This window comes from Leptodactylus fuscus, chromosome 3, assembly GCF_031893055.1.
Source record: "Leptodactylus fuscus isolate aLepFus1 chromosome 3, aLepFus1.hap2, whole genome shotgun sequence".
NCBI classification, from domain to species: domain Eukaryota; kingdom Metazoa; phylum Chordata; class Amphibia; order Anura; family Leptodactylidae; genus Leptodactylus; species Leptodactylus fuscus.
Genome location: NC_134267.1, coordinates 227,505,725 through 227,531,286, shown reverse-complemented (window position 1 = coordinate 227,531,286; position 25,562 = coordinate 227,505,725). Strand labels below are relative to the sequence as shown.

Sequence of the window (25,562 nt, the reverse complement as noted above, 5' to 3'; positions counted from 1 at the left end):
TCAGTAATACCTCCATATTATATAAGAATAAATGGTCTAAGGGCTGTCAATTGAAAAAGTAATTTTTTTCCCCAATTTTGATTTTTAATTGGTAACAAATATTGTATTTGTAAGTTTAGAATTTAATATCACACACCATAAACATGATTCTAGAATAATAATAATCAATGTTACCAAAAAAGAATACGTAAGAAAAAAAACAAGCCCTACAAGGTAACAAAAAACAAGACTATAGTGCATCAGCTATCTCTCATCTGCGAGGAATTGCACAAATTTGATGACGTAATGGGGCGTTAGTGAACCCTAAAGCAGGAGTGAGGTCCAGGGCTGCACCTGGTGGGGCCTGAAATGTGAAGTTCTGTAGTAGCCTTGTGAAGAATAGGAAGAGCTCCATGTTTGTGAGGGTCTCGCCAGCACAACTTCTTTTACCTGAATGAAATAGAAATAGACAGTGTGAAGGATGGAGGCGATGGAGATTCAGATTCTAGGGCAGTGCCTAGCAAAGGGTAAAGGCACACTAAAAATTTTAGGTCAGAGAGTTCAGATAGAACCAAAAGTAAGATTATTATACAATGGGGGTCACAGTTTAATGAGTGGAGGGACAAGGGAGGTATAAAAACATTTATTCTCAACTCTTTTGGTCCTCCTTGCGGAGTCCAGGAATCTTTTTTGGTCTTCATGGTGACGTCATGCATTCAGGATCACCACTGAGGGCACATGGGTATGCCGAGCTAAGGCCCAAGCAGAGGCCAATAGAGCACATGAGTCTTGGGACGCACAGTCTACACAAGTCTACTAGCGATTATTGACATCTCATTCAGTCATCTAATAACTCTGCTCTGTACCGATGGTAGTCAAGAGCCATCAAACATCGATGTCTACAGATGGGATGAGTTATTTGAATACGAGGAAACAGAGGTCTTCATCATTAACCATTTGGTTAAGGATTCCAGTTTTTCATTAAACCAATTGATTGTAATATCAAGATGCTAGCAAAAACTTTGGCTTCATTCCAAAACGCAGCCACTGAGTGGACGCACATAGACACACATATCGGAACACGTCCAACCAAGGGGACAGATGAGCAAGGACACATTGTATGTTCTCTAAGGCAAGAGGTAAAATATACTGTAGCAATATAATAATGGGATCTCGCGGTTGCCGAGGGGGAACATGTAGCATAATGGAGCCCCTTGGATGCTGCAGTCATGTTTGACCGTGGCTTCCAAGGGGTGAAAACCACTGATTGGAGCTGTGATCCAACAAGGGTTATAGAGCAGGGTGTTAGCTGTCAGTTACAGCTAACACCCACTCCCGATGGCGTGGGTGGTCACAAAGGAGGCTTAAGGGCTGTGACATCACAGGCTGGCTTTCTGCTGAATGGCTGCATGCATGACATTGTGTGTGATCCCATGTTCCCAGAGTTCCTTGCCCCATATCCTAACATGTGCAGCAGCTATTTTAGAAAAAATGTGACTTGTTACCACGAAGCTCCAGGAAATCCGGATTCGATTAATCAAATATTTCCTGAAATCCGAATCAATTTCCACTTCATCAGAATCAATTTGCTCATCTCTAGTTATAAACAGCTGGTGGAATGTCATCCTATTGCTTAGTAGATTGAAATTTCTCTCCATGTCTCTTACCCAGCGAGAATGGGATGAAGGCTTCATTCTTCTTGAACTTTCCTTCTGAATCAAGAAAGTGTTCTGGATAAAACTGGTCTGGCTTTTCAAAGAAAGTTTCATCTCGAAGCACAGAGTGCAGCAATGGGATAACAATTGTGTCCTAGTGTAAAAAACAACAAAATAGAATGTGTAAATCTAGAATGTTTCACACATACAGTAACTTTATTACATGGGTGGTCAGGTAAACTAGCACTCACTTCTTCCACTAACTACCACTGAGCACTAGGGTTCTTATTGCCATGGGATCTATTTATCAAAAGGGTAATTACTAGAGATGAGCGAGTAGTATTCGATCGAGTAGGTATTCGATTGAATACTATGGTTTTCGAAATACTCGTACTCGATCGAGTACCACTCGCTATTCGAATAGAAAAATTTGATGCAGAACCAGCGTTGATTGGCCAAATGATATATAGTTGGCCAATCAACGCTGGTTCTTCTCCTACCTTTAGAAGACTTCTCCGCGCAGTGTCCCCGCAGCGTCTTCCGGCTCTGAATTCACTCTGCCAGGCATCGGGCCTGGGCAGAGCCGACTGCGCATGCCCGCGCTACTAGAAAATGGCCGCTTTGACTGAAAGTGTCCATTTTCTTGTAGTGCGGGCATGCGCAGTTGGCTCTGCCCAGGTCCGATGCCTGGCAGATTGAATTCAGAGCCGGAAGACTCACCATCTGTGGCTTCTGATTATTATACTATTTGACCTGAAGAGACCCCAGAGTATAATTGATACTCATGTATTACTCAATTATTACTAAATGTGAGCAACCCCATTACATAAGACATAGTAGGGGACACAGCATATTTTATTTGGGTCTCTGCATAATTGGGTATTGGTATTGGTATATGGTTGTCCCCCAGCATCCTTTTCTGGCGAATGGCTGATTTCACTTGCCACAGGTTCACTGCTGAGACCTGTGATTGGGCTTCAGAGGTCACCTAGGTCAAAGCCTCATGGCATTCATCTGCCACAATCATAGGCCTCAGCAGTAACTCTGGGTCATGTAATGTTAGCTAGAGTCCAGAAAAGACCAGGAGGCCTAGGAGAGGTGAGGTAAGGTGAGTATAACCTATGCTTTCTCATCTCACACTGGCCTCTACTTATTATATTCTGGGATCTGAGGTTACCCCGTAATCTAATAATAGTACATGCCAAATTAGCAAACCAGAGGGCCAAACTTCAACAAATAATTCTTGAAACAAATCTTGTGAGATTTGTCCATCTCTAGTTGCTGCACCCATAGAGGTCAGATCATTTTATCACTCAAGAAATGCAAGTAGAAATCTTTAAATGTATCCATATGTTATAGAATAAAATACTGTACCTTGGGTAGAGAATAACCCCTGAAGGTTACATCTCTAACTGTTGAATGTGGGAGGTTTCCAGGTATGATGTCACCAAATCGTTGAATTTCATGGATGACAGCATCTGTGTATGGCATTTGTTTCCTATGTTCTGCTTTTGGTTGAGCAGATCCAATGACACGTTCAATCTCATTCTGAACTTTTACTGTCCGTAAAAAGAAGATATTTCAATATGTGGAGGTACAACTACAATATCTATCTATCTATCTATCTATCTATCTATCTATCTATCTATCTATCTATCTATTTATATTATATATTCCAAAAATATTCTACCTCTTTTCTAAAACAGAAATATTGCCATGTTTGGGATCTGGCATTCTCTTACTTTGTATTTCAGGATATTTCATCATTAATAGTAATCCCCATCGCAGTGTGGTTGAGGTGGTCTCCATCCCAGCAATGAACAGATCCACCATCAGTGTGCTCAGGTTTTTGTCATGATAATACAACTCTGATTCAGTCTTTCCCTTTGTAAAAGTAAATTACAACTGTGGTTAGTAACATGTTATACAGACCAAAGCGTCAGAAGTCAAAATAATACTATATGCGTGTATATAAAATTATATAGTCTTATTAAAAATGTAGTCTACTCCAAATTCTTTCTAGACTATTACAAGTGCAATATCCAATTCACCTTTTATTATGTCCCTCCCCCTCCACGTCATATCAACCATTGCCCAATGCTTTGTTATTACTTCATGACATTAGACGTGTTACCTCTTTGGTTCCGATATGGAACTATTCCTATTATGCTCATGCTTTGCATTTTTCCGATATACTTTCTGTGTCAATTCTTTACGGTTTTCTAGATATCTGCTGATTTTCATTCATTTTGCTTACAAGGGATAAAATTCAGTCCATGGTCATACGATTTATGGTCCACATTCATGAGATGGACACTAAGCCAACTGCGCATACCTAGAAATATGAAGCCCAGCACCGGAAAAAGATGCTGAGAGAGGTGTTCCAGAAGAAGATAGAGGCATCACTGGAGATGTCTCTTGTAGCATTGGAGATGCCCCCAGTGCTGCTTGAGTGCTGGGGACCGCCCCCAGTGCTGAGAGAGAACTCATTTGCATACAGAAGAAAACCTGGATTTCTACCAAATGGCGGCATGGAGAAAACATGTAATGGTAGTAGAAGAATAGCCTTTCTTAAGACTATTCCTATGTGTTAGGGATAAAAAAAAATGCCATTTTAATGATTCCATCCCTTTAAGTGGGGTGAAGGGTGACTACAAGAGTGAATTGACCCCTGACAGTTCTACCCACATTACATGCTAGGACAGTTCATATGTGACACACACTCTCGCTCTTTCTGCTCTACAACCTTTTGATCCCCAATGTTGTAGTTACCTCTTGTTGCTTGGCCAGGAAAACATCAATGAGGCTCCTCTGATTGTTCACATCGACCTCTCTTCTCTGTTTGACAAATGTGGCCATGACAAAGTTCTGCATTTCTCTGTAATTTTTAGCCACTTTTCTATGACTCCCAGGTAGCCAGCCGATCAGAGTGGGATAACTGTTATACAGCTGAAGAGAAAAATAACAAGTATCAGCTCCATACATGGTACATGGGAAGAATATGCAAATCTGACTTCCATGATGTAATTAGGAAGCCAGTGCCTCAAGTATGGACACCAATAGAGGGCGCTGACTGAGAATGTGCAAGTCTGTCTTCCATGATGTAATTAGGAAGACAGAGTCTCAGTCAAACAAATCTATAGAGGGCGCTCCCTTTAACATCATGCCGACCTTCTCAGAGGCTTTTGTTTGCAATGATGTTGCGATTATACCAGATACAGTCTTCTCAGCCAAGGACAGCTGTTTCAATGTATTTGCATCTCATCAGCTTGGCGCAGAGAAGACTGATCTGGCAGAGGTGAGAGGGTTAGACAGGGTTAAGGGGATATCGTCACTCCATAGGGAGAGACCACCATATAGGTGTGTGGAGTCTCATTAAGCCATGAGCGCTCCACTGCAAAGGAACATGGGAAGAATATGCAAATCTGACTTCCATGATGTAATTAGGATGCCAGTGCCTCAAGTATGCACACCAATAGAGGGCGCTGACTGAGAATGTGCAAGTCTATCTTCCATGGTGTAAAGATTATCATCACTTGCATCGTAAATTCCAAGCTATCCTACACTCTTCAACATTGAAATTTCAACTCCAAGAAGGACAAGCCGCAAAACAAGAAAGCAGAAGGTGTTTCCTAAATCTGCAAATGATCAATTTTCATGCACCTAGCTCCAATCTGTGACATGTGGGAGGGGCATAAAACCCAAATTGAAAGCAAAGGTTTTTTTTCACAAAACCAATCCAGTGAAATATCATGGCGTGTTAACAAAACCCTTGAAAACCTTCATTTACGCCATTGGTGGATGTCCACACATAGATACATCTAGAATAAGGGTTCCTGGGTAATCCTTGCTGGTATTATTGTCCATATAAGTCATATTATCAATAAAGTCTAATAGTTTATTTGTAAGCAACCCATGAGAAATAGACCCTCGATAATGGCCTCCAAAGTCACCTCCAAAAGAGGTTGTCTTCTGCTGGATGTTTGAGTACTAGACGCTAGAGCCACTAGAGGACTACATAGAAGTCTTTTACAGTATCAGTATATTAGAATGGAAAGACTTTTCCAAATTATTGATTTTGCATCAAGGTATTGAAGTTTTAATAAAAATGTAACATCATATTTAGAAAAACTTACCTTGACCATGAGATTTTCAAAGATTGTCATATTTTCATTAATTAAACTCATGAGCTTCAGTATTGTAGGATCAGCATACTCAAATCTGTGGTCCAGCAGTATGGACACGATGATGTTGACTACAGCAATATTTATGATGGCCTGGTTATCAAAGGGTTTTCCTAAAAGTCAAAGACATTGTCAACGTTTGATGTTCATGGAGATACAGCTATAATATTTAGCACAGATAAGAAAGGTTGGTGGTGCCACCAGGAGCCCAGTAGATAAAGGGGAGCATTGCTATCCTTAGAGCAGCTAGAAGCTAACTTACCTCTGCAACATACTGCTCGGATCCTGTCTTTCCATGCTGCTGTGCACTTCCTTCTGCTGCTGTGCACTTGCTTCAGTCTACATGAAGGACTAAGGGTGAGTTGACACTACTGCTGTTAATGTCCGTTGCTGTCATCCATCATAAGATGTCAGCAACGGACATTAAATGTAGCAGAGTAATGGACACACATAGGGTACCCATTGCTTGTGTCCCTTCTCATCGTTGACCGACGCTGCCTGTTTGTTTACTTTTCTAAGGGAAGACATCGTTTTGCACGCACTACATTATCTTCCAAAAAAAAAAAAAAGAAAAAAAACATGATGGAGAAAAGTTTTCGTCGTGTTTTTTTATTATATTGGAGTGAATACAGCTGGACACCTAATGAAGGAAGCTCCGTCTGCCTCTGTCAATCAATGTCTGTTGCTCTCGTCCTATGACAGATAAGAGCAATAGACAATAATAAGTGTACTGCGAACCCATCCTAAACACATAGCCTGATACTATCCTTCTATCACCTGATGTGTCTGCAAGGCCATATGTTATTATAGCCGACCGGATAGTGTATATATCTTATTTCAAAATATCAAACCCTACCCTCAGGATATGTCAAACTTAACAGGTCTCCTATAGCATTGGTAACCTAGTTTATTGTATACACTAAGGCTGGGTTCACACAGGACTTTTTGGGCCGGATTTTGATGTGGAATCTGCATCAGCATCCAGCTCAAAAAAACGCTTCCCATTGAAGTCAAATTAAATTAGACACGGGAAATACTGGGAAGTGAAAGAACACTTTCATGAACCCAACAAGCTTATTGAGGAGAATGGTTTAGTGAAAAAAGATCCCACATGGTTCCATGAAACACATAAATGAGAACTTAAAGGAACATTCCACCAACAAAGATGCATTACCCAGTGGGAAAGTGGACTAGGTCCATCATTCTAGTGACTGATGGGCATTCATCTGTTGGACCCAGTGATGTAGCTATAGAGGGTGCAGTAGAGGCAATTAACAGTCCCTGAACCCTAAATGGGCTCCAAAGATCCCTCTGCTACATAAGCTCAAGGTAGATAGGGATCCATTATAGATTTCACATTGGGACCCAAGAGCTTTAGGTTTCAACTCTGGTTGGACCCTTAGTGATATAATTAGTATTACCCATCCAGTGGCAATGTTGCTTTAGATCAGGGATAGGGAACCTTCGGCTCTCCAGCTGCTGTGAAACTACAACTCCCATCATGCTCCATTCACTTCCATGGGAGTTCCAAGTACAGCAGAGCAAGTATGCATGCTGGGAGTTGTAGTTTTACAACAGCTGGAGAGCCGTACGTTCCCTACCCCTGCTTTAGATCATAAGCTCTTGTGGTCAAAATTCTCTCTCGCTTCCATTTGATAGTTTTATGATATTTTTATGACCTTACCTCCATGAGATCTAAAGGTCTGCATCAGGTTTTCACATTCTTCAGTGATCTTATTTTCTATGGACTTCTTTCCCATACCAAAATCTTTCAAAGTTGACAGAGTGAATTTTCTCATCACTTTCCAGTTATCTCCATGAGAAAAGATGATACCTAAACAAAATATATAACAATGTGAATCCGTCAAGTGTCTGGTTCAGTCTATATAGACCTTAATCTACTGAATAAATCATGTATAGACTGTATAGAATGTATATACATGAAAAACTCACTATTCAGATGTTAAATACTGTACTATAGAGGGAACTTCTTAAACTAAGCAGAACAGTTTTTTCGGCATAAAAATGGCACATTATTGGTGTGAAGGTTATAATTATGTAATGTATGAAAAAACATTGTTATCCTTAACCCCTTAAGGACCAGGCCATTTTTTGGTTTCGCATTTTCGTTTTTCCCTCCTCACATTTCAAGAGCCATAACTTTTTCATTTTTCAGTTCACAGAGTCACATGATGGCTTATTGTTTGTGGGACAAATTGTACTTTGTAATGACACCATTCAATATGCTGTGCAATGTACTGGGAAGCTGGAAAAAAATTCAGAATGAGGCGCAATTGGAGAAAAAAATGCATTTGCGCCTTTTTCTTATGGGTTTAATTTTTACAGCATTCACTGTTTGGTACAAATGACATGTTACCTGTGTTCTACGTGTCAGTACAAACGCGATGATACCAAATTTATATAGTATTTGAAATTTTTTGATACTTTTAAAAAAAATGATAAACTTTGCAAAATAGAAAAAAAAATTTGTGTCATCATGTTCTAACACCTGTAACTTTTTCATATTTCCATGTATGGAGCTGGTTGTGGTGTCTTTTTATGCGGGACAAGATGATGTTTCTATTGATACCATTTGGGGAAAGATCTGATGGTTTGATCACTTTTTATTCAATTTTTTATAGGAGGCAAAGTGTTGAAAAAAACGCTTTTTGGCTGTTTTTATTTTTTTTGCCGCTACGCCGTTCGCAGTACGGGATAAATGTTTTAATATTCTAATAGTTCGGGCATTTTGGAGCGCAGGGATACCTAATATGTTTATGTTTAATGTTCTTTAATTACTTTTATAGCTAATCTAGGGAAAGGGGGGTGATTTGAACTTTTATATTTTTTTTATTTTTTTAATACTTTTAAAAACTTTTTTTTTTCTTCTGTTACATTTATGATCAGACCCCTTAGGTACCTTGAAACCTAGGGGGTCTGATCGCTCATACTATTCACTGCAATACTACAGTATTGCAGTGAATAGGAAAATCGCAGCACTTCTATTAGAGGCTGCCTCTGGCATCGTCTAATAGATCTAGTGCAGAGACAAGCCTGGAAGCCTTCAATAGCAACCGATCACCGCCCTCTTGTGACGTTCAGGAGGGCGGCGATCGGCGAAACATGGCGGCGCCCATGCCGCCGGCGCCGTTTACACACTGCGGTCACGTTTGACCGCAGTGTGTAAAGGGTTAACAGCAGCGATCGGCTCGGGCACCGACCGCTGCTGTTAGTGGCAGGTCCTGGCTGTATTATACAGCCGGCATCTGCCGTGTATGGAGCGAGCTCAGCGTGTGAGCTCGCTCCATACATCCCCATGCGACCCATGACGTACAGTTACGTCAAGGGTCGCTAAGGGGTTAAAGGCTGAATGCTAGATATAGTTGCTTATGCTTGAAACTGGTATAATGATATATGGCCCCTGTATCCAAGATGGGTGCAAGAATAACAAATACTGCTGCCACAAGACAACTCCCCAAGGTTACCACGCAGGACGGGAGTAGCTGGCTATATATGGAACTTTTTCTGTTTGATTGAGATGTATCATACCAATCAGGAATGAATATGAAAACTTGCGTTATTATCTATCTTCCTTTCTCTGATAATATTTAACTCTGTGGTCTCAATAAAAAGTGCGTCAGCAAACATTCTTACCCTACAAATTGTACAGCGCTGCGGAATATGTTGGCGCTATATAAATAAAATTTATTATTATTATTATTATTATTATTATTATTATTCTTGAGCTGAAAGAAGAATGAATACCAATACATAGAGTGGTGTGATTTTTTGACCGCCTGGCACTCAGCCTAATTAATTAGGACGACGAAGGTTACCCGGGATTGTTGGTCATTTATTCATAAATGCGACTATGACCTTATCATCACACCAATTTGTTCTTTTCCTACCAGGCTTGCTACTTTAGACCAAAAATAATGGCCGAATGGAGACAGGGATTAAGTTGTACTATGGAGGGGATCCTTTGGCTAGACAGATTTACTATTAATTCACACCAGTAAACTTTCCCAGGCTGGTGTAGATTTCATTCCTGATGCATAAGACCTCCCGAAGGGTGCCAGCATTATTAGGAGACTGAATTCTTAATAATTCAGACACATCTCCCACCAGCAGTGGATTTAAGTCCAACCAGTCTTATATCTTCAGGGTCTTAATAGAAGCCAACACCTAATGCTTATACAAATGATGTGCTGTGAGAAGGACCATACCGAGACCAAAGCCAAAAAGGACTGATCACCTTAACCACTTACGGACCGCCCATAGACTATAAATGTCTGGGTAGTGGTTGCCTTGTTCTGACAGGACGCACCGGTACGTCTCGTGATCCGCTGGGAGCAGCATCTTGCAAGAGCTGCTGGGTCCTACAGGACCCAGATCAGCTGTGTACACTGTGTATACAGCGGCGTGCAGGAGTCTGTATTCCTCCTGCAACTGAGGCTAATGTACCAGCCCCAGTTATAGGAGAAATCAGCCTCCAATACAAAAAAAAAAAAAGTGATCAGATGTCCCCAAAGGTCTCTTATCACCTTATGGCGACACAATCTGAAAAAATAAAATAAAATAAAATAAAAATATAATAAAAAAGTTTTAAAAAATGTAAATAAATTAATAATAAAAAAAATTATAATACACTAATAAAACGCCGTTATTAAAGGTTATAGCCCCACCCCCGACAACACCATACAAAATAAAAATTACCGTAACGGAGAGGAAAAACTATTTTATAAAGTTTTTCAGTGACACTTTGTGTTATTAAATATAAAAATAATAATAATAAATTGAAAACCCTCCTATTATGTCTATATTTTTCCGGATATAAAAAAAATTAAAACACATTCGAAAATAAAAAGAACATAAAAATAAAGCCCTATGTGTCCCCGAAAAAAGACACAAAAATTAGTTGACTGAGACATATGGGAAAAATGTTACAGACCTCAAAACTGCACATACAAAATAAACCTAAAATGTGTCTGGTCCTGGACCACAAATTGGCCCGGTACTGAAGTGGTTAAAAAAGTTGTCTAGATCATTTTTTAAAATTAGTTCAGAGGAGGTGAAAAAAAAAACCCAAAAACAAACATACCTGTCCCTTGTCCTCCAGTGCCGCCCTTCTTTTTGCCAGAAGTCCTTGCCAGCTTTGATATCCCATGTCCCTTTTGCTGAGGCCTCAGAAGTCAGTTGTGGCATGGACTTCTGCTAGAAGAAAACAACGGAGCTGTAGGACCGGACTGTGCTGGGAGACACCGGAGCATCAGGGACAGGCAAGAACGTTTTTGGGGTTTTTTCACTTTACTCGGCCTAATTTTAAAATGATCCTGGATAAGCCCTTTACGTATATCACAGTCAGAAATTCTGTAAAAGCAAATTATGTAGCATAGCTTCCAGTTCTTCACCCAGTTAAAGTCTTCAAGCATTTTTTGGTCCCTTTTTTGACCTGTAAAAATATATATGATGGTCTAAAGCCTACAGATGTACAGAAGTGACAGTGATACTTATAAGAAATGACCTTTCAACTGATAATAAGAAGAGAAAGATATACTTACCATATCCATTTGATGTTTGGGAGAGGATTGGGGAATCTGGTCTTCCAGCAAATTCCTCGGCATGGTTGATCAGGGCATCTTTCACCGTCTCATAACCACATAGGACAACAAGCTTCATCTGTCCCAAATGGATCCTGAATACCGTGCCATGCTTCTTTGAGATCTAAAAGAACAACAAGGAATTAAACAGAAATAAAAAGTTAAAGCTAATAAATCTCCTGGTTTTTAGGAATTTTTCAAAAATTTTGGCTTTCGCCGAACCTGAAATTTTTGGTACTCACCACACAAATACATGAGTATCAATTATACTCTGGGGTCTCTTCAGGTCAAATAGTATAATAATCAGAAGCCATAGATGGTGAGTCTTCCGGGCTCTGAATTCACTCTGCCAGGCATTGGACCTGGGCAGAGCTGACTGCGCATGCCCGCACTACAAGAAAATGGCCGCTTTCAGTCAAAGCGGCCATTTTCTAGTAGCGCGGGCATGCGCAGTCGGCTCTGCCCAGGCCCAATGCCTGGCAGAGTGAATTCAGAGCTGGAAGACGCCGCGGGGACGCTGCACGGAGAAGACTTCTAAAGGTAGGAGAAGAACCAGTGTTGATTGGCCGACTGTATAGCATTCAGCCAATCAACGCTGGTTCTGCATCGAATTTTTCCATTTGAATAGCGAGTGGTACTCGATCGAGTACGAGTATTTCGAATACCATAGTATTCAATCGAATACCTACTCGATCGATTACTACTCGCTCATCTCTAGATACTAACATCCCACCTGTGACCACTGACCAACTATGGACCTCATCTGATTTGGTGGCTAAACTTGATGGAAGAGATCTACACAAAGCCTAATATCTGAAAATTGTATGATTTGAGAGTGAAATGCTTTATGAATTTTCATTACCTCTACAAAGGATTTATGGGGTTTCAATATGCTGATCATGTGCATATTCCCAATGATCGGTAAGGTTTTAGGTCCTGGAGGAAAATTCCGATTCTTAGCATTTTTCTTGTTCTTCAACACATTGACCAGAAATAAGAAGACAGTGATGAAGAGTAAAATCGAGACGGGGTCCATGGCGAACCTATAAAAATAGTAATATGGAAATACACTTCATATTAAACTACTGACCATACTCCAATACATATCAAAAAGTACAAAAATATTTTATTGATAGATAACTACAACAACGTGGTTAAAAAGTGCAACATGGGCCAGATGTAGAAGAAAAAGATCCCCAACTCAGGGCACATGCTGGATATAGCTACAATACATGTAAATATCTGATGTCATGGTAGATATTAAGTAACTAACCCCAGGGATAGATAGCTCAGTGTTGAGGAACCCAACGCGTTTCACCAATAAGCCTTATTCAGGAGGGTTGGCTATGTCCAGACAGGAGGAAAGGATGATCTCATCTGTACCCTTAGGATGAGCCATCAGTTTTAGATTGGTGAGGATCTGATTCCCCACACCCTAGTTGATTAAAGGACCTATGAAGCTTGCCAGAGGTTTGCATGGTGTTACAGTTCAGTAAAGCTCAGTCTCGTTCAAGTTAATAGGACAAAAAAACTGCAATATAGACTAGAGCTTTGCCTGGCAAACATTGGAGTGCTTTGTTACTTTCAGTCAAACCCTCAGTGTTATGATAATGATGAACTATTCTAAGGATATACAACTATATACCAATTATATAGATATAGAGACCACCTTTAAGGATGTCTGATAGATGAGGATTCACAACCTATTGGGAGTCCATTGGCCTCTTATCTTAGTTCAGGCACCCAAGACAGTGGCTTTCCATTGATGTTTCATCTGTTTGATGCTAAAAAGTAAAAAAAAAAAAAAAAAAAAAAAATTCCAATTCCCCAATGGAATCTCAAGGGTCTAAGGTCACAATCACTTACCACCAGGAATAGAGTACGTAGACTGTTCACTTTATCTTCCCCTGTTCTATGAATGAACTGGCTGTTGCCAACAGTGAGAGTATATGTACAGTAAACCTATGGTGACTTCACCCATGAAATTTAACTCGGGCAGGTCCATAAACATTATATAACTGCATGGATAGGATTCTTTTATCTGCTTTACTGTGGCTGACATGTTTATAAAGAGTTATTTAAAGAATCATGTCTTTCTATATTATTGCACCAGTCCTTCCCTCCATTCAATGTCTTTCTATATTATTGCATCAGTTCTTCCCTCCATTCAATGTCTTTCTATATTATTGCATCAGTTCTTCCCTGGCCCCGACATCTTGAAAGGTGAGCCACAAGGGGATGGTAGACAGGTCCAATGCCAAGGGTGGACAGGCTGCATATGTTGTATTGTCGGCCTCTGAAATGATAGGAAATGCGGAAATATTTTCAGTGCTCTCAGGCGATCAGTGAGGGTTTTGAGTTGTTCCCGTTTGGCCAGTATCACGGGGTTACATTCTGGAAATTAGTTTGTGTCCGTCTAAGAAAAAATTAGGAGCAAGTCTGAATGGGAAAAGACAGCAAGTTGCGGATAATGTCCCTGGGATGTTCTCTTTCCTTAGACTTAGGGTGAAGGGCCCTATGGACTATCTCAAATTTTACGAGGGGGGACCCAAAAGTTTCCAGAAAAGTTGTTTTTGAAGCGTGTATTTATTTTTTTGTACAAAATTCCATCAATCTCCTTCAAAGTACTCTCCATTAGCGGCAATACACTTGTCAAATCTTGTCTGCCATTGTTCGAAACATTTTTTAAACTCACCTACTTTGATGTGTGCAAGCGCCTCGATCGTTTTCCTCTTCACCACCTCCACGTTGGCGAAACGCTTCCCCTTGAGGTTCCTCTTCATTGGTGGGAATAAAAAAAGGCACTGGGAGCCAAATCGGGTGAATAGGATGGGTGGGGCAAGACAGCCATGCCGTTTCTTGCCATGAAAGTGGTCACCGAGAGATGGCAGTGTGGGCTGGGGCATTGTCGTGGTGGAAAAACCAATCACCAGACTGTACAACCTCTTGAGAACCCCCAAGTAGAAAACCAGGTTGACGGTTTGACCTGTTGGAAAGAATTCTGAGTGCACTATCCCTTTCGCATCGAAAAAACAAATGACCATTGTCTTCACATTGAACTTCACTTGACGAGCGACGGCTGGACAAAACAGTTCTTGCAAGAAAATTCACTGCGAGTAGACGAAACCTTCCGCATCAACGCCGCTTGGCTCACTGATTGAGAAGACGTGGTTGAACAAATAACTATCTGCAGAATCGTGTACTACGAAAACTGCACGTGCAGCAGCCTCATTCCGGAAACTTTTGGGTCCCCCCTCGTATATTAGGTTGGGCTAGATTTCCTGTTTCAGGATCTTTGTTACAGCCACTATTTTAGAGGGAGGATAGTCCTCCAGCACACCTCTAATTTGAAGATTGTTCCTTTTACCTCTGTTGTCCTGGTCTTCCAGGTAGAAGTGTAGCCAATTCAGGTGTGATGACGCGGTGCGAGCTAAATTAGTTACCTCACCATGGGCAAGCAAGAACATCTGGGTGTCCTTCAAGTGCTCAACTCTCGCAACAATACCACAAATGTCCTACATAATATCAGCAAGTTCTTTCATGACAGGTTGTAGGGTGCTTTCAATTATTTCCTGAAGGCCCTTGGTGGAGATCATCACCCTAGAGGTAGAATCAGAAGCATGGCCATTGTCCACATTGCTTTCAGCATCTTATGAGTCTGCCACCTCTTGAATAGCCTGTGCTCTCTTGTTTTTGCTTTGGAATGGAGCTGGGAGCTCTTCATAAGAAACTTATTAAGAACCGGCTGCACCTTTTTAGGTTGTGGTATAGTAAGACTGCCCAACCTTAACTATCAAGAGAGTAAATTTCACCTATTGGCCTGTATCGGACAGACCAGAGAAAATTAACCTTAGAACTACATAGACCGTCTGGTCAAACTAAGTGGTGACACACAGAGGTGGCCATAGAGATCATCTGCGGAGCAGAGCAGATGTGTTATCAAGTTCTTATTGTACAAGAAGTGGGTGAGGCATCCCCCTGATGGTTGAGTAGGGGTTTAACAGCCCCCTCTCCCACTCAGGCCTATTACAGGGGAATGGTCCAGAGGTGCCGTGACTGTTACTATGTTTCCAACAATCTCAATAAAAGCGAAAGGTGTGAGGTGTGAAATGTTTGGAAGGATGAGCCTGCATTTGGAGCTACCAGTCAGTGTTGCAGTGGACTTAAAACTCTCTGCCAGGAGGTTTTATCAGAGGGTTATGAAGACTCCAACTCTGTAAGTAGTAGAGGAAGTTGCAGTTGCCCAATACAGTAATTGTTACAGATGGGTTTAGAGCTGGAGTGGTATATAATGCCTGCAGACAGTCTTAAAATGTACCACAAAGTGCCAGGAGTAGTGTTGTAGACAGACAGGTTGGCAGGTAACTGTTCAGGCCGACAAGGACAGCAGGGACAGGGGTCCCATGTTACATCTTGGGGATGAAGAAGCCCGGAGAAGATTTATCGAGGGCGGGTAGAGGGCAGGTTCTCCCGATGGGAAGGAGAGAATGGGCTTTCTGTGAAATGCACTGTGGGAAAAGCCAGCGTAGCCACCGGCAGAGAGAGGAAGTGTGGAGATGAGCGAGTAGTATTCGATTGAGTAGGTATTCAATCGAATACTACGGTATTCGAAGTACTCGTACTTGATCGAATACTACTCGCTATTCGAACAGAAAAATTTGATACAGAACTAGCGTTGATTGGCCGAATGCTATACAGTCGGCCAATCAACGCTGGTTCTTCTCTTACCTTTAGAAGTCTTCTCCGCGCAGCATCCCCGCGGCATCTTCCGGCTCTGAATTCACTCTGCCAGGCATCGGGCCTGGGCAGAGCCGACTGCGCATGCCCGCGCTACAAGAAAATGGCCGCTTTGACTGTAAGCGGCCATTTTCTTGTAGTGCGGGCATGCGCAGTCGGCTCTGCCCAGGCCCAGTGCCTGACAGAGTGAATTCAGAGCCGAAAGACGCCGCGGGGACGCTGCATGGAGAAGACTTCTCGGAGAATCCAGCCTGACCCTCACTCGTGGACTTGGTAAGTTCTATTTGATCGAATGTTGCCTACCCCTGAAACGAGCATTTTCCCCCCATAGAGTATAATAGGATTCGATATCTGATTCGAGTAGTCAAATATTGAGGGGCTACTCAAAACGAATATCAAACATTTTACTGTTCGTTCATCTCTAAGGAAGTGTTTATAGCTACTCCTAAATCCATCTGGGCTTGGTGATTTGCTAGGTTTGAGGGTATGTACCATTATTTATATTGCCTCAATGGAAAAGGACCGGGATAAAGATTGAATGACTGCTGCTCTATAGTCTTATCTTCACCTAAAGCATAAGGAACATGGTAATAGTCATGGAAACTTTCACTAATGCAATTAGGATGTGTTACTTTGTTGCCCTGCCCATCTACAAAATAAGAAATACGTTGTGCAGATCTCCGAAGCTAAAAGTGCTTCTGGTTTATTACTAGGAATAGAGTAAGAGGCCTATAAATGGTGGAAGACATAGTCATACTTTGAGGAAAGATCACGTTGTAGTTGCCTGTGGGCTTCTTGCAGCTATTTCGTCACTGTGGGGGTCACTACAGATTAAACAAAAGATTCTCAATGGTGAATAGTGGATAGCAATCTGCTCACCTCTTGTTCCTGGTGTTTTAGATGGGAGGCTATCTGTATACACACCCCCATCATAAATGTCTTGTGAGCATTCCAAGGTGTGAAGGGGTTGTTAACAGAAGTCGAGTTAATTGTAAAGTAATCATAAAATCACGAGATGTTGTCTCAGTTGGTCTGTTTGTGGCGGTGAATGCATGATATGATCAGTGTTTATGAGTGGGAATATAGATGTATACTGCAAGGTGCTCGTAACAGGAACATGGACTGACCATGTAACGTTACCAATGGAGGGACTAAAGAAGTGAGGCAATCCTTCCCTGAAATAGAGGAAATGGACTATTCTGGAAAACACCCCACGTTCATGCCCATGTGTGCACATCCAAGTTTCATATAATTCAGCCTCAAGTTTATCTAGGTACTTTGATTTTAATGGAAATTGGAGGCTTCATTGTTGAGATGTTCTCTTTTGTGTTAATATGCTAATGAGATTTTTGGAGTAATAAGGGTTTTGCCATTGCTCCAAAGACTTAATGTCCTTATTGATACAAAGAGTTCATTTGCATATTGGCAAAAACTACAACACAAACTGAGACACTGATTCACAAGGGGAAGACACTATCTGATTTAGGTGAACCTAACTTAACTGTTGGGCTGGGCTGTTGTGTTCTGTGACAGACTCCCTTTTAGTGATGCAATACTTCACTATGCATTAAAATGTACACTTCTACTTAAGGTAGGACTGGCCCGTGATAGTACAAAGGATTTCTCATTGGACCAAAGTTTTTAGACAATAATAGATATCAAAGTTCTAGCAAAAGTTGACCCTATTTGAAGCTGATTTGCAGTCAATCACTGCCTGGAACATTTCATAAGCATTGATTATAAAAATAATCCCATTTTCTCTATGTGGGGTGGGGGAGGTGCCCATCACGGTGCCCTTATGATGCTGGGTTAATTGATTTAATCATATTGTGTCAGGATACAAGATATAGTATTTTTTAATCTTAAATTTCAATTGTTTCTAATCAACGTCACATTACCTTACCTTATGAAGAAAAAGGAATACGGTAACATGATTTTGCTTTAACTCTCTCATTTCTATAGATAAAGAGTATGAATTCTCATGTGACTAGAAAACGAGTTCTACTCTTCTTATACCAAATAAGGATCTTTAAATAGCTCAGCCTGTCATATGACCGTATAATATATGTTCTCTCAACACATCTATTCTATACATGACTGGAAGAAAGAGTGTTCCATAGTCCAGAGGTCACTAGAGGAAATGCTAGATCACAAAGTGACAGTAAATATCGTAATCCTCCAGAGCTTAGCTACTGACATGCGTCTTACAAAGCCTTAACAGTCTGAAACGAACCACCAGTAGGCAGCCAAGAATAGACATGTCTTGAGACAAAGTATCTCAAAATTAAGGAAAAAAATTGCTGCAAACAAAGAATTCTTTCAAAATAGAAGTGCTAGTTTTGGGGGGATTTTTGTCAATTAAGAAAATTAAGTGAATGAAGAAAAGAGAAATCTAAATCCCATCAATATTTGGTGTGACCTTTGCTCTTTGCCTTCCATGAATTCTTCTCGGTACTTGCAGACAGAACTCAGCAGGGAGGTTGTTCCCACCATCTTAGAGAACTGAGCACAGATCTTTTGTGGATGTAGGCTTGCTCTAATCCTTCTCTCTCTTCATGTCATCCCAGACAGACTGAATGATTTAGAGTTAAGGGTTATATCTGTGGACACCTTATCATCACATCCTGGTCTTCGCCACCAAAAGGCGCTTACACCAAATGAGCACTGTGTATATAGCTATGGGAATCCCCATGTTGTTGCTCCCCTTCCATTCAAGAGTACCAGGGACTACAAAAAAGGTTTATTTTAAAATGTCCCCCAAAGGTCTGTTATGCCCAATGTATAAAATGTATTTCAATAAATAAGTGGAAAGACAAATAGAAAGCTAAGGTAAAAAAACAAAAAACACCACGTCCATATCACAAGCTCTAGCCAATGACACAACATAAGTGTCACTTACATAAAAATGACAATATCGTTCCTAGAGTGGTGGTCCTCACTCTTACCAGACCTAGGAAGTTGGGTGGTATGGGTCTACTGGATATTAAAACATATTATGAAGCAGAACAACTTGTGGGGACCCTTGACTGGTTTCAGAGGGAGAATCCGAAGCTCGCGAGGCAGACGCCGGGGTTGAATCGGCCGCGGAGTCTGCCTGAAGAAAGGGCAGCTCGTTTCTTTTTTCCGTGATAAGGAAAATACCGTTAACAGAAAAAAGAAATCTAGCTGTCTACATAGACCTCCATTGTGAGGGGACGGATTCTGAGGTGGATTCGACGTCAGAATCCGCCCCCTCTTGCCCCATGTGAACGAGCCCTTAGGGGGATATCTGGAAGTAGAAATATTGAGGGTGTGCATAGCCATGATGATGTTTTGAAAAAATCATGGATAATGATGACATTGCCTATGCTGATTCTTTTCCGGATAGGAACTGGGTTAAGGTGGCAAGATAACATTAGATGTAGCGTGTGGTGGCAGTGGTAATAGTAATTTTTCCAGCTATTGCGCAGGTCCAATATCCAAAAGGGTAGGAGTGGTGCCAGTGGTGGTGGTAGTGGCAGGCATGTTTCTGCTGCTGCTGTTGGAAGCAAATACATGTGGTCATCATCTATTTCTACATTGCCAAATGATAAATCCATGGAAATGTGCAAGATCTTCAAGCAAGATAAGAGACTTATCTATGGCTGTACAGGAACAAAGGTAAGAACAACATCTCTACGTACTCACTCAGGTTTTTTTTTTTTTTTTTTTTTTAAATAGACTTGGCATTGGTAGCTGCACTGGTAGGGGAAGTGAGCAAGGCTGTTTTCTTACTCCCCCATGATCTTCCTTGTAGGCAGGCTAAATCTACACCTAGCAAATGGTCATCATCATCATCATCTCCAACTCCTTTTCCATGCCAACCTCAGTGTTACGGTTCTGTGTTCTATATATAAAAAATAGTGTTTTAGTCATGGAGCCGCTAGACTACAGATCACTGCACTGAGGTCCACAAGCCTCTGGGCAGCCGTGTGTCTGAGCAAGCTGCAGTACTGCACTAGTGCGCACAGGGGCAACACACATACATCAGCTGATTTCACTGGAGTACAGAGGCGGTGCCGCTCCCAATGTGAACAGGGATGCAATGATAATACACTTCCAGTTAACTTCAATGGCGAGTGTGCTTGTGCAGCATTCAATGTGGCCTGGCTGCAAGGGGAAATTCACTCCAGTTAACTTCACTGGGTGTGTATGGGTTAAATGGAGATTAGGTGCAATAGCCGTGCACCAGTAAGAATACTGGGAAGAATGCACCACATATTAGGCCACAGCCAGGCTGCCAGGGGTTAACGACACCCTTGGTCAGAAACACAAAACAAGGACTCCTACACCAACTGGGAGTGACTATGGAGGTAGACAGAGCAGAAAGGCTAACTGCAAACCTTACCTGCCGCCAGGTGCCACAGGCTGAGACAACATCTGCTGCTCCCAAGCCCTAGTGTGGATCTGGTGGTTCAGGAATTACAGGTACTAGCTAACAGTCCCCAGATAGGCAGAGGTAACTCCACACCGAGGCCTAACACTGACCACCTGCCTAGAGCTGCAACCTAGCCCTGCACTGTCATTCCCCAGTTTGGGTTTAAGTGTGAGCGCCGGGCGGCGGAAACACAAACTATTTAAAGGGAAGGGCAGGGTGGTGCCCATGACCTCCCTGGGCATGCTCTGTGTGGTCAAAACAGGACTTAGCCTTTGAGCAGCTCCACAAAGTCCGAGCATGCTCAGTAGGGAGAAAACTGGACATATCCTCCAGTTGTCTCCCTGTCCGACGACGAGGGCGAGGGCTGGACCCCATCCTAACACTCAGTCATATAAAAGAGAATGTTAGGCCAGTAGACAGAAGAATACACCCAGTTATTTGGCAGTTGTGCAACTTAACTCACACCTGGCCAAGCTGCTGGTGATGCAGTCCCTACCGTACCACTTAATGGATTCCACTGCTTTTTGCCAACTGATGGCATGCTCTCTACCTCGAAGAAGGATACCTACCAGCCACTTTTTCACTAGGACAGCTGACCCTGCATTATGTTGCCATGTGATGGAGAATGTGGGCCTTTCCTTGGATACGTCAGTCTGGGAAAAAGTGCAGAGTCACTGTTGACCTGTGGAGCAGCAATTATGGACAAGGATAATACATGCCTTTCACTACCCACTGGGTCAATGTTTTGAGCAGCAGTGGCCACCATCCAGAATCCCAGGTGCTAGTTCCACCACGATTGTGCAGGACTAGTTCCGAAACATGCAGGGTCACACAGGGAAGGAGCACTCTTACTGTCTCCTGCAGCAAGTATCCTTCTTCTTCTTTCTCCTCCTCCTCTTCCACCCTCATTTCATGGGTGTAAGGCGAAGAGTTGCCAGATGGTTTTGTAATTAATTTTTCCTAAACAACTATGGCCCCAGTTTCTATCAGTAGCTAAGGTTCTCATTTCCCTCTACAGGCCATCAGAATCCCCTTCCCAAATCCCCAATTTCTTTAAGAAGATATCCCAGATTACCCGTCTAGAAGCTCTTTCCCATCAGGAACTTCGTTCCTACTATAAATTTCGCTCCATCTGGGCACCATGGTATTCCTGCACTACATGGGATCACCTATGGACAGATCCCATCTTGAAGATTCTCTGATCTTTAGGAGTAGAGCCTCAACAACAAACTGGAACTGGGCGATTTGGTTTATGACAAACCAGCTTCGACTCAAATATTCCAAACTTGGACAAACTAAAATGGCCACCATGACATACATTGTGGCAAATTATTATAATGTGGGTTCTCCTCAGAGGTGGAAGCCTAGGGGCGGTGATTAGAATAAAAAATATAGGGGGGCAACACGGTGGCTCAGTGGTTAGCACTGCAGCCTTGCAGCACTGGAGCCCTGGGTTCGAATCTCACCAGGAACATCATCTGCAAGGCGTTTGTATGTTCTCCCTGTGTTTGCATGGATTTCCTCCCATTCTTCAAAGACATATTCGAATCCAATTTGCACTCATCTCTAGTTGACTCCTTCATTGGCCCATTGTGTTATATTATTTATATTTTACCCTTAGCCTCCACCATAGTAGGCTTGTGAAAGTATTAGGAATGCGTTAAAATGCCCTGAAATGTTGACGAGAATCAGATGTGAAAAGGATCAGAGTCTATTTGGCAGATCGCCAGCAATGTGAATGAAATCCATACTAACAGGAGAAACTAGTTAAGCCAGGAAATTAAGAAGCCGCTCTGGGGTTAAATAGGAACAGAGCAAGGAGGAGCAAAGATTTTGTTTTCTTGGTTTACCGCCCAACATCATAACCTGCAAAACTTGAGAGGAGAACGTCTTCAGTTCGAGATACTCGTAGCACAAGCTGGTGAGTTTACCCAGTTTACTTGTGTTGTGTAAGACTGCAGATAGAGATCCTTATAGGGGATGTGCTATTATTAGTGATGGACCTTATGGGGTGCAGTATTAAACTCTGCCACGTTATGGCACCTACAGAACTTCCTCCACATACAAGGTTCTAGATTTCTAGGTTTCTAAGGTTCTAGATTTTAAGTGTTTTTCATCTCAATGTGACAACCACATGGCCTAATAAGATGTCTACAGATTCTTAATGTATTCCATAGTTCTTGAAATAGCATAGTATTGTCTTAAGGGGCATTCACACGGAGTAACGCCGGGCGTGTATCACAAACGTACACGCCGGCGTTACGGCAGACTGCCGAACACTTCCCATTCACTTCAATGGGAGTGCTCGTAACAGCGGCGTTTACGAGCGCTCCCATTGAAGTGAATGGGAAGTGTTCGGCAGTCTGCCGTAACGCCGGTGTGTACGGCTGTGATACACGCCCGGCGTTACTCCGTGTGAATGCCCCCTTACGCTGGGTTTACACCAGTGCTTGAATTGCATTTGGAGTTTCCGTTCCCTTCTCTACATGAGAAATGTAGAAACCACGTAAATCCATCATAGTTTATGGGATCCGCGGGTGTCCTAAGGTAACCTCTTTTTTATGCGGATTAGGTTTCCATTTCCGTTTGGGAGTCCCCAAGCAGACCCCCACAAATGGAAACCGAGCGCAGTTGTAAACCTAGCCTTACAGTACTCAAAAAATGCAAAGTTGAAGAAAATGATTCTATGGGTGATATAGTCTGTCCTGTGTGGGTTGTATAGCCTTCGGTTCACATCTAAATCATTGTGTCAGTTAGGACCCCTTCACATGGCGCAAGCGCGCCGCTCATTTACACATGTATACACATGTCCGAGTGTGGCGCATCAAAACAGAGCCCATTGATTTCAATAATTGATTTTTCGATATATGCGCGCTTCCCATTGAAATCAATGGACGCTGTTTTGAAGCGCTGCGCTCAGACATGTGTATACGTGTCTAAATGAGCGCTTACGCCATGTGAAGGGGCCCTTATTGTGGTGTGTTGCAGGACCAGAAGGGAACAGAAAAATGGTCCAGACAAAAACACATCACTGCTAAAAGTATATGGGTGTACTTATTAACCCATTACTAGCACTAACATATGCTATGCCACGATTTGCCCGTGGTGGAGTCGCCACGGGAAAAATTGCGCCGTTATACAGTACTTGCAAAGTGGATGGAATTCATGCGAATCCTATCCCCACTTTGCGGCTTCCCATTAGATATAATTGTAACAGAAAGTCTGCGAAGGAAAACTCAATGAACATTCTGTTTAGAGATGAGCGAACAGTGTTCTATCGAACACATGTTCGATCGGATATCAGGGTGTTCGCTATGTTCGAATCGAATCGAACACCGCGTGGTAAAGTGCGCCAAAATTCGATTCCCCTCCCACCTTCCCTGGCGCCTTTTTTGCACCAATAACAGCGCAGGGGAGGTGGGACAGGAACTACGACACTGGGGGCATTGAAAAAAATTGGAAAAAGTCATTGGCTGCCGAAATCAGGTGACCTCCATTTTAGACGAATAGTGGATTTCAAATCCGGGTCATATGAGAATGTGAACTTTGTGACTATGAGACAGGGATAGCTGTACAGGCAGGGATAGCTAGGGATAACCTTTATTTAGGGGGGAATGTTATTAAAAATAACTTTTTGGGGCTCTATCGGGTGTGTAATTGTGATTTTTGTGAGATAAACTTTTTCCCATAGGGATGCATTGGCCAGCGCTGATTGGCCGAATTCCGTACTCTGGCCAATCAGTGCTGGCCAATGCATTCTATTAGCTTGATGAAGCAGAGTGTGCACAAGGGTTCAAGCGCACCCTCGGCTCTGATGTAGCAGAGCCGAGGCTGCACAAGGGTTCAAGCGCACCCTCGGCTCTGATGTAGGAGAGCCGAGGGTGCACTTGAACCCTTGTGCACCCTCAGCTCTGCTACATCAGAGCCGAGGGTGCGCTTGAACCCTTGTGCACACTCTGCTTCATCAAGCTAATAGAATGCATTGGCCAGCACTGATTGGCCAATGTATTCTATTAGCCTGATGAAGTAGAGCTGAATGTGTGTGCTAAGCACACACATTCAGCTCTACTTCATCGGGCTAATAGAATGCATTGGCCAGCGCTGATTGGCCAGAGTACGGAACTCGACCAATCAGCGCTGGCTCTGCTGGAGGAGGCGGAGTCTAAGATCGCTCCACACCAGTCTCCATTCAGGTCCGACCTTAGACTCCGCCTCCTCCGGCAGAGCCAGCGCTGATTGGCCGAAGGCTGGCCAATGCATTCCTATGCGAATGCAGAGACTTAGCAGTGCTGAGTCAGTTTTGCTCAACTACACATCTGATGCACACTCGGCACTGCTACATCAGATGTAGCAATCTGATGTAGCAGAGCCGAGGGTGCACTAGAACCCCTGTGCAAACTCAGTTCACGCTAATAGAATGCATTGGCCAGCGCTGATTGGCCAATGCATTCTATTAGCCCGATGAAGTAGAGCTGAATGTGTGTGCTAAGCACACACATTCAGCACTGCTTCATCACGCCAATACAATGCATTAGCCAGTGCTGATTGGCCAGAGTACGGAATTCGGCCAATCAGCGCTGGCTCTGCTGGAGGAGGCGGAGTCTAAGGTCGGACCTGAATGGAGACTGGTGTGGAGCGATCTTAGACTCCGCCTCCTCCAGCAGAGCCAGCGCTGATTGGCCGAATTCCGTACTCTGGCCAATCAGCACTGGCTAATGCATTGTATTGGCGTGATGAAGCAGTGCTGAATGTGTGTGCTTAGCACACACATTCAGCTCTACTTCATCGGGCTAATAGAATGCATTGGCCAGCGCTGATTGGCCGAATTCCGTACTCTGGCCAATCAGCACTGGCTAATGCATTGTATTGGCGTGATGAAGCAGTGCTGAATGAGTGTGCTTAGCACACACATTCAGCTCTACTTCATCGGGCTAATAGAATGCATTGGCCAATCAGCGCTGGCCAATGCATTCTATTAGCGTGAACTGAGTTTGCACAGGGGTTCTAGTGC

General features: G+C 42.6%; 2 protein-coding genes across 2 annotated transcripts in view; one reads left to right on the top strand and one right to left on the bottom strand.

Annotated features, from left to right (window-relative positions):
* Nucleotides 1–250: 250 nt before the first annotated feature.
* Nucleotides 251–25,562, bottom strand: part of LOC142198299 (cytochrome P450 2K1-like) — a 49,364-nt gene continuing 24,052 nt past the window's right edge. The window contains exons 2-10 of the mRNA XM_075269270.1: nucleotides 12,281–12,461; nucleotides 11,380–11,542; nucleotides 7,503–7,652; nucleotides 5,771–5,931; nucleotides 4,407–4,583; nucleotides 3,377–3,518; nucleotides 3,009–3,193; nucleotides 1,647–1,788; nucleotides 251–429 (exon numbers count right to left, since the gene is read on the bottom strand). Coding sequence (XP_075125371.1) covers nucleotides 251–429; nucleotides 1,647–1,788; nucleotides 3,009–3,193; nucleotides 3,377–3,518; nucleotides 4,407–4,583; nucleotides 5,771–5,931; nucleotides 7,503–7,652; nucleotides 11,380–11,542; nucleotides 12,281–12,461 — 1,480 coding nt within the window. The remainder of the gene's footprint in view (nucleotides 430–1,646; nucleotides 1,789–3,008; nucleotides 3,194–3,376; nucleotides 3,519–4,406; nucleotides 4,584–5,770; nucleotides 5,932–7,502; nucleotides 7,653–11,379; nucleotides 11,543–12,280; nucleotides 12,462–25,562) is intronic.
* The window catches only part of LOC142198286 (cytochrome P450 2C5-like), a 29,825-nt gene continuing 26,679 nt past the window's right edge, over nucleotides 22,417–25,562 (top strand). Inside the window, exon 1 of the mRNA XM_075269254.1 lies at nucleotides 22,417–22,472. The gene's annotated coding sequence lies outside the window, so the exon portion shown is untranslated. The remainder of the gene's footprint in view (nucleotides 22,473–25,562) is intronic.